Source organism: Procambarus clarkii, chromosome 90, assembly GCF_040958095.1.
Source record: "Procambarus clarkii isolate CNS0578487 chromosome 90, FALCON_Pclarkii_2.0, whole genome shotgun sequence".
NCBI lineage: Eukaryota > Metazoa > Arthropoda > Malacostraca > Decapoda > Cambaridae > Procambarus > Procambarus clarkii.
The window spans coordinates 3,576,517-3,593,910 of NC_091239.1; the positions used below are offsets into that span (position 1 = coordinate 3,576,517).

Below are 17,394 nucleotides of genomic sequence, written 5' to 3' on the forward strand. Positions count from 1 at the left end.
TTATGGCCAGGAGTCTGGCGAAACTTTGTCACGCACAGGTGGGCAGGCTCGGTGGGGAGTCACATATTGCAGTATTGAACCTTGCAGTGTGGGCCGGGCCTTCTCCTCTCCCCCTTGGGTCCAAGGTCAAATTGTGGTGACCGGTCTTAAGGCATGACTAGGAGAGGTTATAGGATCAGTAGCGTGATCCCTCAGTGTTGAACTGAAACCTCACGTAACACAAGGCCAAGGTGAGTGACGCATGACAACATAGACACATTTACCCGCAAAATAGCATTTACGCACAAAGCATTTCCACACTAAATAACATTTACACAGAAAATACAGCATTTACACACTCAATATGCCATTTATGCACAAAATATATTATTTACACAAAAAATATGCCATTCACACACAGAAAATGTCATTCATAGACAAAATATGTCCCTTAGTTATAGGTTTGGATAAGGAAAATTGGGTTATTGTAATTATATAGTTTTAGTAAGTCATATCTCTTTTTGACAAATATGTTGTAAAATGGAGTTCAGATCCAGATATATAAGGTTAGGTTAAGGATGGTTAAGTTGAAGTGATGTAGAGAAAATTCCCTTTTTATTGACACATTTTCCATTAAACCCTCAGGTAATTGAGGTTGGGTTGGGGAAGGTTGAATTGACGTGAAAAAGTAATATCTAAGAATATGATGCAATATTGATCAAGATCCATGTATCAGAGGTTAGGTCCAGTGCGGTTGGGTTGATGCACAAACAATACTTTCCTTCCCCGAAAGGGAGGTTAGGTGCAGGGCGGCTGAGTTGATGTGTAAAAACAATCACTTACCAAACAATACACCTACAATATTGAACATAGATCCAAGTTTAATAAGCGAGGGGTAGTTAGGTTCATATTCAAAACATCACTTTTCTATGTATATGGATAAAATGTTCAACACAGATCCAAGCAGGATAGGCACAGTGTGGTTAGGTTAATACCCAAAAACTTAACTTTTCTAAGAATATAGATTCAATATTCAATAAAGCTCAAAGACCCCTGCAGGTTAGGCACGGTATTTACGTTTATATACAAAATTGACACTTTTCTGAGTATATGTCTTATCAGAGGTTAGGTTCAAGGTGGTTGAGTTGTGGTAATATGAGGAAAATGCCCAGTAACAACACACTTCTAATAATAATAATATATTAGCAAATTAGCTGTTTTCTAGGGTGGAATGGATGTTAGAAGTAGACATTATCAGCTCCGACAGTCGACTCTTGCTCTGGATGTGATGTCCATAGGCACATTTAGTAGAATTTGGGGGTTTTGGTTTAATATAATTAGAATAAATTTACTGGAATTGACACAAATTAGGGATAATTTGGATGAATTTAGCTAATGTTGCATTAGGTTAGGTTAGGTGTGGTTTGGTAGAATTAATGATAGAAAACACATCTGTAAATTGGAAACAGCTAGACGAACACAGTACTAGGTCTATGAAATGGTCTTGGGAATGGGGGATGTTGTGCCAAGACTGGATGTTGGATATTGGAAGTTTATATGGAATAGGTGAAACTTGGATAAAATGAACTTTGTATGTGTTATGAAACGAAATATTTTGGGTATATTTGGTGGAAATTGTCATAAGTTGAATTTAGATGGGACAGCATATATTTCACCAACTTTTATTCAATCCAGCTATGGATATGCTAGGTCAGGTTAGGTGAGATTGTGTAGGGTAGGATGGAATAGATTAAAATGTGGGTAAAAATGGGCTTCGGCTGTGGTATGATACAAAACATTGGGTATATTTGGTGGGAATTGCTCACTGTGGTGGAGTGAGCACGGTGGTGGTCACTATTGCGGTGTGAGCACGGTGATGGTGACTGTAATGGTGTGAGCACGGAGATGGTCACTGTGGTGATGTGAGCACTGTGATGGTGACTCTGGTAGTTTGAGCACAGATGAGGTCACTGTGGTGGTGTGAGCACAGTGGTGGTCACGTTGGTTGTGTGAGCACGGTGATTGTGACTGTGGTTGTTTCAGCACGGTGATGGTGACTTTGATGGTATGAGCACGGTGATAGGGACTGTTATGGTGTGAGCACGGAAGTGGTCACTGTGGTGAAGGTAGCACGATGGCGGTGAATGATACGGTGTGAGCACGGTGTTGGTGACTGTGGTGGTGTGAGCACAACGGTGGCCACAGTGATGGTGACTGTGGTGGTGTGAGAATTTTGTTGGTCACTGTGGTTGTGTGAGCACGGTGGTGGTGACTGTGATGGTGACTGTGGTTGTTTGAGCACGGTGGTGGTGACTGTGATGGTGAGAGCACGGTCGTGGTGACTGTGGTTGTTTGAGCACGGTGCTGGTGACTGTGATGGTGAGAGCACGGTGGTGGTGACTGTGGTTGTTTGAGCACGGTGCTGGTGACTGTGATGGTGAGAGCACGGTGGTGGTGACTGTGGTTGTGTGAGCACGGTGGTGGTGACTGTGATGGTGAAAGCACAGTTGTGGTGACTGTGGTTGTCTGAGCACGGTGATTGTAACTGTTGTGTTGTGAGCACAGTGGTGGTGGTGTGAGCACGGTGGTGTTAAACACTGTGGTGTTGTTCACCACCACCATGTTCACACCACCACAGATTATGGTCAGATTATAATTAAGTGCACTGTTACAAACCGTACTTTATGGCTCGTGACACTTAACAGCAACAAGAATATATATTGGTCTAGGAACATAGAAAGCCGCTGTAATCTAAAGGTGTGTCACTTGTATAAACCCATGGTTCGTACATGCGAGAACTAGAATTAATCACCCCAGGAATAATTAACTACACATGTGAAATATAAACTGGTATATTAAAATAATATTTCATGTAATTATCAGTATTATATATCAATCAACAGATGGGCACTATCACATGTAAATCAGAATAAACTTATGTCTCCACAGACTAATATACTACAGCAAAACAAAATATATACAACAGCCACTTAACCTCCTTATGATGTTTATCCTCCATGAGTCTACCAGCTACTGACTTAAATTCCCAGGCGGGAGTCGCCCCTTGCTTCCTCACACATATTGAGTGACAATATTATTTAATATTTATTTTACTTAAATGGAGCAATATAATGGAAATAAAGTAATCATTAACTAACTTAATTAAAGAATGATCAGATTTACATGCATAAACAGAGGTAATGTAGTTTATAATAATACAGTTATATATTTATAAAAATAAAGAGGAAATTGTTGGCAACTTACACAACATAGCAGGAAGTGTTTCTCACGGTGTTGCCAACTAGACGATCATTACAAAATATAACTTTCTCACAGTATGACCAACTAGATGACCATTACCAAAAATATATCGGTTTCTCACGATGTGGTCAACTAGATGATCATTTCAAAAAATAATATATCTAAGCACATACAAGTAATGATATAATATATAAGCACATATAAGTAATGATAAAATATATAAGCACATACAAGTAATGATATAATATATAAGCACATACAAGTAATGATATAATATATAAGCACATACAAGTAATGATATAATATATAAGCACATACAAGTAATGATATAATATATAAGCACATACAAGTAATGATATAATATATAAGCACATACAAGTAATGATATAATATATAAGCACATACAAGTAATGATATAATATATAAGCACATACAAGTAATGATATAATATATAAGCACATACAAGTAATGATATACTATATAAGCACATACAAGTAATGATGCATGGAACAAAATAAATTTAATATTCATATACGAATCCAATAGGGGTACGTAACACTTCCACCTCCAAGAAAAAAATGCAATGGATTGAAGATCAATGGCATTTTTTCTGAGGTAAAAATGTTAAGTAAAGGAATATTTCACTCATGATACATCATATGCAAAACTTCTGGACAAAGCATCAGCAGTGACATTCTGCCTGCTCGGAATATGTTTAATCTCAACATTAAATTCCTGTAGAAACAATGACCAGCGCAGAATTCGTTGGTTCCTAATTTTCATCATATTAATGAATATAAGGGGATTGTGGTCAGTAAACACTAACACTTTATTTCCTGAAAGGTAAATTTCAAATTTCTTGATTGACAATATGAGACCCAACGCCTCCTTTTCTACCACTGAATAGTTCTTCTGGGCTGAATTAAATTTTCTAGAGTAATAATATACAGGATGCTCAATATTATCTAGACCAACTTGTATAAGCTCAGCACCTATTCCAACATCTGATGCATCAATATGTAAAATAAAAGGTTTGCCAAATTGGGAACTAGCAAGAACAGGTGACGTTGACAATATGCCCTTTAAGTTCTGAAATGAATTCTGGCACTCTTTAGTCCACTTAAACTTTACTTGCTTTCGCAACAAATTTGTCAATGGGGCAGCAACTGTAGAAAAATTTATACTGTACCCCCTATAGTAAGCACACATACCGATAAATCTTTGGACTCTCTTTTTACTGGTTAACACTGGGTAGTCCACTATGGCTTGTATCTTATCTTGTAAAGGAATTAACTTACCTTGTCCTACTTCATGTCCAAGATAGGTTATAGTCCCTCTTGCCCAACTACACTTATTTGTATTCACGGTTAAATTGGCGTTTTTCAACACCATAAGCAATTGCTTAAGGCCTGAAAGATGATCTGCCCAATTCTTACTGTATAAAACAATGTCATCAAGGTAGGCCTTGGCACAATCTGGCACATCCTTGAGTAAGAAATTCATGAGTCTTTGAAAGGTGGCAGCTGCATTCCTCACACCGAATGGTATGACATTGAATTCATAAGCACCATCAGGTGTAACAAAAGCAGTAACTTCCCTAGCATAATAAGTTAATGCAATCTGATAATATCCTTTAGATAAATCAAGTTTACTTACATAATTAGCATGTCCTATTGATTCAATACACTCCTCCAACAGGGATAAGGGAAATACATGAACAGTAGTGCTCTTGTTCAGTTTACGATAATCTACACATAACCTCCAAGTTCCCCCTGGTTTTGGCACTAACAAGCATGGAGAGCTCCAAGTACTTTGACTTGGCCGAATGAAATTATGCTGGAGCAAATATTCCATTTCTTGTTGTATAATTTTCCTCTTTTCGGGATTCACTCTGTAAGGATGTTGTCTAATTGGAGTGCTGTCCAGGAGCTGAATGTCGTGTGTGATGAGGTGGGTCTGTGTGGGAACCTCCCCAGAGATGTATGGTTGTCCAGCAGAACCTGGAACTCATCACGTTGCTCCTCCTGTAAATGACATAGCATCTCCCTTCCATTGGAACTGGAACTGAGAAGTTGAATATTAACATCATTTTCTTCACTACAATTTTCCTCAGATGATAACTCTTCCCTACTAAAACGAGCTACCATTTCTGGTCCAACATAAGCCTTTAACCTGTTAATATGCACATTCATTATATGTTCTGAAAGAGTAGGGTTAAATATTTTGTAAGTTAGGTCTCCCACCTTCTCTACCACTTGGTAGGGTCCTTCAAACTTATGGGACATGGAAGTCCCGAAACAGGGTTTCAACACCAACACCAAATCTCCGTCAGCAAACGACCTGAGTTTAGCCCTGAACTTTTTGTCATATCTTTGTTTCATGGCTTGTTGAGTCTGTTCCAGATGTTCCTTTGCCAATTCTCTAGCCCGACACAACTTGTTCTTGACCTCACTCAAGTACCAACCACTCTGATGAACAGAGACATCTCCCATCAACTTTACTTGGGGCATTTTTAATGGACCTCTCACTTGGTGACCAAATACGAGCTCAAAAGGTGAACACCCCAATGACCCTTGTAACCCTTCTCTGGCAGCAAACAGCACAAAAGGGAGATTCTCATCCCAATTACGTGGATAAGTTTCTCCTGTCGTCTTTAACATCTGTTTCAACGTTTGATGGAAACGTTCAAGCCCACCTTGACTTTGTGGATGATATGGACTGAAAAATGTGTGCTGAATCCCTTTGGATTTGCAGAAAGTTTTGAAAACTTTGGAAACAAAATTTCCCCCATTGTCACTCTGGATAACTCTAGGCATTCCGAACAAGGAAAAAAATCGTTCAAGACACTAGATGATATTATGAGTCTTAGTATTTCTTAAAGCATATGCCTCAGGAAATCTCGTCGTCATACACATGAGAGAAAACATAAAAATGTTACCCGACTCAGTCTTAGGTAAAGGACCTACACAATCTATTACAACATGAGAAAATGGTTCATAAGGAACTACAATAGGTTGCAACGGTGCTCTTGGCACAGATTGGTTTGGTTTGCCAACAATTTGACAGGGTACACAGTTATGACAATGTCTGACCACATCTTTCTTTAGCTTGGGGCAGTAAAAATATTTGCATATTTAATGGTACATATTTGTGATACCTTGGTGACCTCCCATGGGGTCATCATGTGCAGCCTGCAGGACCTGCCTACGATAAACATTGGGGACTACTAGTTGGGTTCTGGTCTCACAATCATCTGATGAGGGAGTTCCCTTGGGTCTCCACCTTCTCATCAGAAGTCGATCCTTGAAAAAGAAACCCGTCCCTTCCTCCAATGCATCAACATTATCAGGAGCCTCAGAAATACACTCAAGTAAACTAGGATCAGTAGTCTGTATAACACTTAAGGGCAATGACTCAGACTCAGTAATGAGCAGGCAAGAACCTAGTAGCTTGATCTCTTTTCCGGATTGATCAGAATAAATTGGAGCCATAGCTACTTCGGCCTCACTCTCGACAACTGGTTCACTGGAGACAAGCGGGCAAGGTACAGATAGTTCAGCCTCCTCACCTTCACTTTCCTTGTGGTTTATGTTCGGCGGGGCTTCTACTACTGCCTCACTCTCATCATCCAGTCGAGTCATAAAGGAATCTTCAAGATCCACCTCCCACTCCTTTACTGAAGGGGTCCTGGTCTTGGGCACAGCTACCTTAGTGACGACAGGATTACTTTCACCTGTTTTTTCATTGATCTAGTTACAACACAAGCAGGGTAAATAATGTCATCATTTGCTTCTGGTTGATCTAGTACATTATTGGGATTAATTAACATTATTGGACACTTGCTCCCTTCAACCTTTCGGTTTCCAAAATCACTACCAAGAATAATATCTACCCCCTGGAATGGGCAGTTGTTTACTTACTCCAACATTACACCACCTTACCTTGAGGTTACCTTGAGGTGTTTCCGGGGCTTAGCGTCCCCGCGGCCCGGTCGTCGACCAGGCCTCCTGGTTGCTGGAGTGATCAACCAGGCTGTTAGACGTGGCTGCTCGCAGCCTGGCGTATGAGTCACAGCCTGGTTGATCAAGTATCCTTTGGAGGTGCTTATCCAGTTCTCTCTTGAACACTGTGAGGGTCGGCCAGTTATGCCCCTTATGTGTAGCGGAAGCGTGTTGAACAGTCTCGGGCCTCTGATGTTGATAGAGTTCTCTCTCAGAGTACCTGTTGCACCTCTGCTTTTCAACGGGGGTATTCTGCACATCCTGCCATGTCTTCTGGTCTCATGTGTTGTTATTTCTGTGTGCAGGTTTGGTACCAGCCCCTCAATTATTTTCCACATGTAAATTATTATGTATCTCTCCCGCCTGCGCTCAAGGGAATACAGATTTAGGCTCTTTAGTCGGTCCCAGTAATTTAGATGTTTTACTGAGTGGATTCTAGCAGTAAAGGATCTCTGCACGCTCTCCAGGTCAGCAATTTCTCCAGCTTTGAAAGGGGCTGTCATTGTGCAGTAGTACTCCACTCTAGAGAGCACAAGCATTTTGGAAAGTATCATCATCGGTATAGCATCTCTAGTGTGAAAAGTTCTTGTTATCCAACCTGTCATTTTTCTTGCAGTTGTGACGGCTACTTTATTGTATTCTTTAAAGGTAAGGTCTTCCGACATGAGTACACCCAGATCCTTTACATTGCCTTTTCGTTCTATGTTATGATTTGCCTGAGTTTTGTACGTGGTTTCCGTTTTTATATTTTAAATTTTTCCGTAGCGCATGAGCTGGAACTTATCCTCGTTAAACACCATATTATTTTCTGTAGCCCATAGAAAGACCTGATCTACATCTGATTGGAGGTTTGCCGTGTCCTCTATGTTGCCAACTCTCATGAAAATCCTAGTGTCATCTGCAAAGGATGATACAGTGCTATAGGTTGTGTTCTTGTCTATGTCCAATTTGAGGATGAGAAAAAGTACTGGAGCAAGCACAGTCCCCTGGGGGACTGAGCTCTTCATGGTTGATGGGCTGGATTTTATTTTGTTGACTATTACACATTGGGTTCTGTTAGTCAGGAAATTGTAGATCCATCTGCCTATTTTCCTGGTAATTCCTTTTGAACGCATTTTATGTACAATAACACCATGGTCACATTTATCAAAAGCTTTTGCGAAACCTGTGTAAATTACATCAGCATTTTGTTTGTCTTCCATAGCATCTAATGCCATATCATAGTGGTCCAGCAACTGCGACAGGCAAGAGCGCCCTGTTCTGAAACCATGTTGTCCGGTGTTATGGAGATGCTGTGATTCCATGTATTTTGTGATCTTACTTCTTAGCACTCTCTCAAAATTTTTTTATGATGTGCGATGTTAGTGCTATCGGTCTGTAATTTTTTGCCTCTGCCTTATTTCCTGCTTTATGGAATGGTGTTATCTCTGCTGTTTTTAGTATGTCGGGGATAACGCCAGTATCTAGGCTTTGTCTCCACAGAATGTGAAAGGCCTGCGATATTGGTTTTTTACAGTTCTTGATGAATATGGAGTTCCAAGAATCCGGGCCTGGTGCAGAGTGCATAGGCATACTGTTTATGGCTTCTTCAAAATCTAATGGGGATAGGGCGGCGTCTGATATATGATTTGATGTTGGTATCATATCCATGAAAAATTCATTTGGGTTATCAATCTTTAGTGCGTTTAATGGCTCGCTGAAAACAGTCGTACTGCTTCCTCAGTAACTCGCTCATTTCTTTGCTGTCATCAGTGAATGTTCCATCTCCCTTTTGCAGGGGCCCGATACTAGATGTGGTTTTTGATCTTGATTTTGCATAAGATAAAAAATATTTCGGATTTCTCTCTATTTCACTGATGGCCTTTTGCTCTCTTTGCCTCTCCTGGGTTTTGTAGGATTTTTGTAGCTTGAGTTCAATTGTTTCTATTTCTCTACCGAACCTTCGCCGTTCTTGAGATAGGGTGTGACGCTCACGATAGGGTGAAGTATACCATCCTGAAGTATAATTAGAATCAAGGTTAATTTGCATTAAAGACACCTGTTGCACACTACCTGCAATACCTTGGAGAAGTACAACTTCACCAAGATCTCGGGTGTCAACATCCGCAAGTACATTCTGGGCAATAAGAGACTGGGAAGCTCCAGTATCACGGAGTAATTGAACAGTCTTACTACTATCATCTTTACACAATAATGTACAAGTAGAAATGTATGGTTTAAACTCAGCCATCTAATTGGGATTGACTGTAGTACATGGAGAATTATTAGTTTGCAATCCTTTACTCATAATAAGACCAGTTGGCTGTAATTCAGGATGCAAACTATAGCAAGAAGTAATCACATGTCCTCTTCTCTTACAATATGTACAATGCCTGACAGTGGACACACCTGTGGAACCAACTGCAGGTTTAGAATTAACATTACTAGGATTAGATGGTCCTGGCAATGGAGTAGCAATTTTAGGTTTTATAAGAAAAGAGTTCATGGGAGTAACTGGAGCACTAGGAATGGATTTATACTGATAAGGAGTTCTGTGAGCATTATAATTTACTCTATGGTTAAACTAAGGTGATTGGGCTTTAAACTGGGCCTTAGTCAACAACTCATGCTCATCAGCGAGCTTTGACAGCTCATAAATGTCTGTTACATTCTTCTGTTTTGCCATGAGAGTAGACAATTTGTCTGGGAGACATGACATCACTTCTTCTGTTATAAGAAGATTCTTAAGAGCATCATACTCGGTTATTGAAAGTGATTTTAGCCATCTGTTGCAATAATTAATTTTTAGACCGGTGAAATCTGCTATTGTCTGGTCACTTACCCTCTTTAGGTTCCTAAACTTTTGTCTGTGTGCTTCTGGATTTAATTGGTAAGCATTTAAGATGCTTTTCTTAACAAACTCATAGTCAAAACTATTTTCATCAGGCAAGGATGCAAAAACCTCCTGACTTCTCCCTTTTAGTTGACTTTGCATGATTGCAACCCATTGATCCCTTGGCCAGTTCATACTGACTGCAATCTTAGAAAAATGGGAAAAGAAACCTCGGGATCCTCCTCATTGAACTTGGGTAACTCTATGTACTTATTTATCTTTATGGGATTATTATCACTACTATTAGAAACATTGCTAATATTAACATGCTCAGCTGCCAAACTCTGTTTCAAGTCTGAGGTTAGCTTCAGCCATTTGTTGTTGAATTTCTAACTGCTGTTTCTTTGTTGCTTCCAGCTGCAACTGGACGACTATCCTACTATTTTGTGCCTCAATCTCTAAACGTCGAGTTTCAAGCTCCCTCTGTTGAGCTTCAGCCTCTAATATTTTTTGTTGGCTTCGAGCATCAATTTCTCTTTGTTGAGCTTCAAGTTCTAATATTTTCTGTTGCCTTGCAAATTCATTTTCTTTTTCTTTAGCCTCAAGTTTAGCATGTTACTTGTGCATCTAACTCAAGACGCCTTAAAGCAATTTGCTCACTAGTCTCTTTGACTGCCTCCAGAAATTCCTCTCCTAACTCACCATTTTCTACTAAATGTGTCACTATGACTCTCAGAATTTGTGCTTTAGTCATGTTGTTTTTGGCTGTTAATTCTAACTTAGTTACCATATTTATTAAAGCAGACTTTTTTAGGTTTTTAATTACCTCAAAGTCTGGATTAGCCAAAAGCGACACCACTTGATCCTCCATGGTTAATTAACACTTGGCACTTGACTGACTAAAATAATTAACAGAATGGCATGGCACTACGCTTCACTTTAATTGTCACGACACTGAAAATTTGCTTGGCCTCACTGCACAAACAATATATAGGAAAACTTACCTCCAAAATCGTTAAACGTAGGTTACCTATTACACAGGATGACTCTGGCATGGCATACTACAATTTTCTTTAAACACAGATTCCTAAAGCACACTTGAACCTAGGAAGGCGAGAATAGATTAGCAAAAGTTAAATATATGTAGGAACAATATATCCCGGTGAGAGGCCCCATAATCAAAGTTACAAACCGTACTTTATGGCTCGTGACACTTAACAGCAACAAGAATATATATTGGTCTAGGAACATAGAAAGCCGCTGTAATCTAAAGGTGTGTCACTTGTATAAACCCATGGTTCATACATGCGAGAACTAGAATTAATCACCCCAGGAATAATTAACTACACATGTGAAATATAAACTGGTATATTAAAATAATATTTCATGTAATTATCAGTATTATATATCAATCAACAGATGGGCACTATCACATGTAAATCAGAATAAACTTATGTCTCCACAGACTAATATACTACAGCAAAACAAAATATATACAACAGCCACTTAACCTCCTTATGATGTTTATCCTCCATGAGTCTACCAGCTACTGACTTAAATTCCCAGGCGGGAGTCGCCCCTTGCTTCCTCACACATATTGAGTGACAATATTATTTAATATTTATTTTACTTAAATGGAGCAATATAATGGAAATAAAGTAATCATTAACTAACTTAATTAAAGAATGATCAGATTTACATGCATAAACAGAGGTAATGTAGTTTATAATAATACAGTTATATATTTATAAAAATAAAGAGGAAATTGTTGGCAACTTACACAACATCGCAGGAAGTGTTTCTCACGGTGTTGCCAACTAGACGATCATTACAAAATATAACTTTCTCACAGTATGACCAAATAGATGACCATTACCAAAAATATATCGGTTTCTCACGGTGTGGTCAACTAGATGATCATTTCAAAAAATAATATATCTAAGCACATACAAGTAATGATATAATATATAAGCACATATAAGTAATGATATAATATATAAGCACATACAAGTAATAATATAATATATAAGCACATACAAGTAATGATATAATATATAAGCACATACAAGTAATGATATAATATATAAGCACATACAAGTAATGATATAATATATAAGCACATACAAGTAATGATATAATATATAAGCACATACAAGTAATGATATAATATATAAGCACATACAAGTATTGATATAATATATAAGCACATACAAGTAATGATATAATATATAAGCACATACAAGTAATGATATAATATATAAGCACATACAAGTAATGATATAATATATAAGCACATACAAGTATTGATATAATATATAAGCACATACAAGTAATGATGCATGGAACAAAATAAATTATTTAATATTCATATACGTATCCAATAGGGGTACTTAACATGCACCAGGCATCAGAAATAGAATACATAAAATAAACACTCATAAAAATATCAAACTTGGCTAAAGTAAGGAAATGGCAGAAATAAAATTATTAAATTGGAATAGGCAACAAAATAATAAAAACAAGCAAAATTGTGAATTAAATTAGTAATCTGGTATGAAAATAGCAAGAATTAGGGGTATATAAAATAATTAAACCAGGCTATGCACTGCAAATTAAATGATATAACTGCGAAGTGGAATTGCAAGTGTGATGAAAAATAATATACACAACAAGTGGCAGTGCAAGAAATATGGTCTTCGCACAACAAACTGGACACAGGTATATGTATAAATTGCCTTAGTAAAATTATAATATTAAATGTTGAAAGAATAAATTTCAAATTAAGGTTTGGAGGAATTAAAAAAAATTATGTTGCGCAAATCTTCAACTGCTACTAAAACAATGATTTCTTTCTTCTCTGGACTTTTAAACTTACTAATAACACTATTAACACAATTAATGCATAATGAAATTACTGTGAAAAGCAGGAAATGATGAAATTACTTAGGGAAACTGTGGGAGTTGAGTATGTAACCAGCTCCAGTATTTAACAGGTCACTGAATGGTTAATACATATGATATTGTGTACATTATTATGTAAATAACTGTTAGAACATGGCACAAGAAGGTTTAGCTCATAATTACTTAGCTCGGGACTGCAGGCTAAACAATATGACCATAGCCAACACAGAAAACGGCGGCAAGGCGATGAAGAGGCACATGTACGATTTGTTTACGTTTTGGTGCGGCCGTGGGGCGAAGCTCTGGTGGGACCCCACACTAGAAATGATATTGGGGCGTGATGATAAATGCAGAGACGACGATATTGCATCGATGATGGCGAAGGAATTTGCTAGGCAGGAGTGTAGATAGGAGTTCACAGCAGAGTGGCGTGGCAGGGGGGACAAGGTTTGATGCTATCGGCTTGGGTGATGATGATTGGTGGCGCAGGTTCTAAGATGGGGCAGGAAATTAAAAAAAATCCTCTCCCCTCACTGATGAAATTGCGTTCTCACTTGTAAATATTGCGCCTTACTTCTGAGAAGGCCCACCTAGAGTAGAGGCTGATGGTAAGACCACAAACTGGCACAATATTATTAAATATTGATGCATGGGTGGCAATGGCGGCTTGCGGCGGCGGAGGTTGGTGGCTGAACACACGTGGCGATGTGGGTACTTGAATTTTCGATGCCCAGAAAATTAATTCTGGATCCCACAGCTGTTACCAGTATTCGTTACCTTTTGGATGTATAGTTCTTGCTGTATTGTAGAGATACACAGTAGAACACTTCAGCAGTTTATCGAGGAAGGTAACGGTGCATTGTTATGGCCTGCCAATGTCCTACATACTCTGGGCTGGTGAGAATACTGACTTGCCACCAGAAAGGCTAGTACAACCTCTCTCTAGAGAATGAAGTAAGAGGCCTACTCAACTGTGATTGGCTATATCCCAACCGTCATGCAATTTGAGTACTAAAATGAGCACAGTGGTGATGACTGTGATGGTGAAAGCACAGTGGTGGTGACTGTGGTTGTCTGAGCATGGTGATTGTAACTGTGGTTGTGTGAGCACGGTGGTGGTGACTGTGATGGTGAGAGCACTGTGATGGTAACTGTTGTGGTGTGAGCACAGTGGCGATGACTGTGACAGTGTAAGCACGGTGATGATCACTGTAGTGGTTTCAGCATGGTGATGGTGACTATTGTAGTGAGAGAACTGTGATGGTCACTGTGGTGTGAGCACGTTGGTACTCACAGGTGTAGTGTGTGCACGGTAGTGGTGTGGGCACGGTGATTGTGAGTGCGGTGGATTGAGCACACTGGTTGTTACTGTGGTAGTGTGAGCACGGTGATGGTGACTGTGGTAGTGTGAGCACTGTGGTGGTGTGAGCACGGTGGTGGTGACTGTGGTGGTGTGAGCACAGTGATGGTGACTGTGGTGGTGTGAGCACGGTGGTGGTGACTGTGGTGGTGTGAGCACAGTGGTGGTGACTGTGGTGGTGTGAGCACGGTGGTGGTGACTGTGGTGATGTGAGCACGGTGGTGGTGACTGTGGTGGTGTGAGCACGGTGGGGGTGACTGTGGTGGTGTGAGCACGGTGGTGGTGTGAGCACGGTGGTGGTGACTGTGGTGGTGTGAGCACAGTGGTGGTGACTGTGGTGGTGTGAGCACGGTGGTGGTGACTGTGGTGGTGTGAGCATGGTGGTGGTGACTGTGGTGGTGTGAGCACGGTGGGGGTGACTGTGGTGGTGTGAGTACGGTGGTGGTGACTGTGGTGGTGTGAGCACGGTGGGGGTGACTGTGGTGGTGTGAGCACGGTGGGGGTGACTGTGGTGGTGTGAGCACGGTGGTGGTGACTGTGGTGGTGTGAGCACGGTGGTGGTGACTGTGGTGGTGTGAGCACGGTGGGGGTGACTGTGGTGGTGTGAGCACGGTGGGGGTGACTGTGGTGGTGTGAGCACGGTGGGGGTGACTGTGGTGGTGTGAGCACGGTGGGGGTGACTGTGGTGGTGTGAACACGGTGGTGGTGTGAGCACGGTGGCGGTGACTGTGGTGGTGTGAGCACGGTGGTGGTGACTGTGGTGGTATGAGCACGGTGGCGGTGACTGTGGTGGTGTGAGCACGGTGGGGGTGAGTAGTGTGGATGACAACGTACAGGTGATATTTGTTTCAGGTCAAATATCACGCGTGTGAGTCAAGGTTTTGAGGTCCAATATCCCACGTGTGAGTCAGGGTTTTCAGGTTCCAATATCCCGCGTGTGAGTCAGGGTTTTCAGGTTCCAATATCCTGCGTGTGAGTCAGGGTTTTGAGGTCCAATATCCCGCATATGGCTTCTGGGTTTTTCAGATAAATTTTTGTCAGTCGCAGATTTTAGAAGTTGTTAAAGTTCTTATGATGAAAATAATTTCCGAGACTTTAGAAGTTTGTTAAAGTTCTTAAGGGAGAAATTCAAATTCGTGTTTATGAGCCAGGGTTTTCAGGTAAATTTTGTCAGTCACAGATTTTAGAAGTTGTTAAAGTTCTTATAATGAAAATAATGACATACGAGTTTGTTAAAGTTCTTATGATGAAAATAATGTCATACGATAATGTCTCTCCCCCCCTTACCTCACAATCTGTGGCCCACCTGTGTTTACTTTTAGACCGTCAGCCAGACGCGGCCTTCAGGTTACCTCTTATCTTATCTTATCTTATCTTCTCCATAATATCTGGACCGTCCCTCTCTCTCTCTTCCTCCTCTTCATATTATTCTCTCTTCCTATTTCCTTACAGCTATTTTTCAGAGTTTCAAATAATCATTGAAGTTTATTTATATGTTTATGACCGAATTTGTAAAAAGACCATTTTCAGAGAATATTGTCTTAGATGTTTGCAAAGGAAAACAGACAACTTAGCCATAACATTTAGTTTTATATCCATTTATGACTATTTCACCTGTAAAGACCAAAATTGAACAGAGCCCAGTTATAGACAGAATTTCGTCAGAGACCATTTTATACCTAAAAATGAACAGAGTCCACTTTGTGAGCAAAATTAGTCAGAGACAGTTTTAAGCTCAAATTTCATCAGAGTCCTGTAATCTGTGTAAATTTGACAGAGTCTATTTTATACCCAATTTTCGTCAGAGTCCAGTTTATGCTCAAATTCGCCAAAGTCTTCTTTGAGAGCAAAATTCATCAGAGTCCAGTTCATGATCGAAATTAATCAGAGTCCAATTGAAGACCCAAATTTGACAGAGACCATATTTTCGCTACTAGCAGTCCAATCCCCCTGAAATTTTAAACAGTCATATTTCAGTCGTAGTAAATAAGATCAAGTCAGTTACTGAGCTCCAGCTCTCGTCCCCCACCCTACTCCACCCTCAAGTCTTTGTTGATATCCTATCAATCCCCCTGAGATTTAAACACCCAACTACATTTTCAGACATAGTAAATAAAAGCCAGTTCAGTTATCAAGTTTCAACTCTTGTTCCCCAGCTTAGTTCATTTATACCAGTTCTTTATTTTCCAACAAAATCACCCTGAGATTTAAGATCACCTTATTTCTAACGTAGTAAAATTAATCAGGGCATTAGCCAAGCTCCATTTCCTCTGTCTTAGATCATCGAACATAAATATATCCGATCAAGTCCCTCTCCAGCCGAACTCTTTATCAGAGTAGTCACAAAACCCCAACCTGTGTAATTATCTTTCATCCCCAACGTATCCAAACCTTAAATAATCATCATACTGTATTTGCATATTTTCTCTATATTCAGCTGTGTTCTTCACATTTTTCAATGTTTTCTGTGTTCGCTCCATGTTCTACAAATGTTAACAGCATGCTCAGTTAAAAATTTTTCTACCATTTTCCCCGTATGTTCACTATGCTCTTTGTCATGTTTTCATGTACATCATATGTTCTCTGTATAACTTTTATACTCAATATTCATGTTCTTAATGTTCTTAGCTTGTTCTTCACATGTTCAGTGTTCATTCTTTGTATTCCCTATGTTCCTTATCATGTCTTCATATTCTCTAAGTTCATATTCCCTGCATGTTCACTCTATTCATCAACTTTTTTCTTACATGTTATCTGTGTTCACTGTGTTCATTCCCTTACTTAACCTCAATTTTTTATGTTCTTTGTTTCTTTAAACCAATTTGTTTCTTCCATTCACTAACTAGTTCTTTGTCAAATAATATTATACTGCAATACAGTTCCCTCAACAATTTTAGTCACCCAGTTTTTATTTGCAAAACTATGTCAAAGTAATTCTCGTAGTCAACTTAATAGTTCTACCAACCCTGTTCTTAAACAAATGTACACTTTATTCAGTTCCAAATTTACAAAGACAAACCTTTCTTGTAACTTCTTAACTAAAAATCTTTCGCCAAACAACTAAAACATAGTCACTTTCG

At 39.5% G+C, this 17,394-nt stretch overlaps 1 protein-coding gene across 1 annotated transcript; it reads right to left on the minus strand.

Moving 5' to 3' along the window:
• Window positions 1-3,885: 3,885 nt before the first annotated feature.
• Window positions 3,886-9,726, minus strand: LOC138359301 (uncharacterized). Its single transcript, XM_069318437.1, has 5 exons — window positions 9,630-9,726; window positions 9,303-9,422; window positions 5,241-5,980; window positions 4,677-4,860; window positions 3,886-4,406 (listed from the first exon to the last, which is right to left on the minus strand). Exons 1-5 carry the CDS (start codon window positions 9,724-9,726, stop codon window positions 3,886-3,888), a joined length of 1,662 nt encoding a protein of 553 aa, XP_069174538.1.
• Window positions 9,727-17,394: the final 7,668 nt, after the last annotated feature.

Bases quoted from the DNA above. Each gene is read 5' to 3' on its own strand.
- LOC138359301 (XM_069318437.1), bottom strand. From the start codon at position 9,726: ATGAACTCTTTTCTTATAAAACCTAAAATTGCTACTCCATTGCCAGGA. The intron at 9,423-9,629 runs GTGTGTCCACTG...TATTGTGTAAAG, and splicing joins ACCTGCAGTTGGTTCCACAG to ATGATAGTAGTAAGACTGTT. The intron at 4,861-5,240 runs GTTCTGCTGGAC...GGATATTATCAG, and splicing joins AGCAACGTGATGAGTTCCAG to ATTGCATTAACTTATTATGC.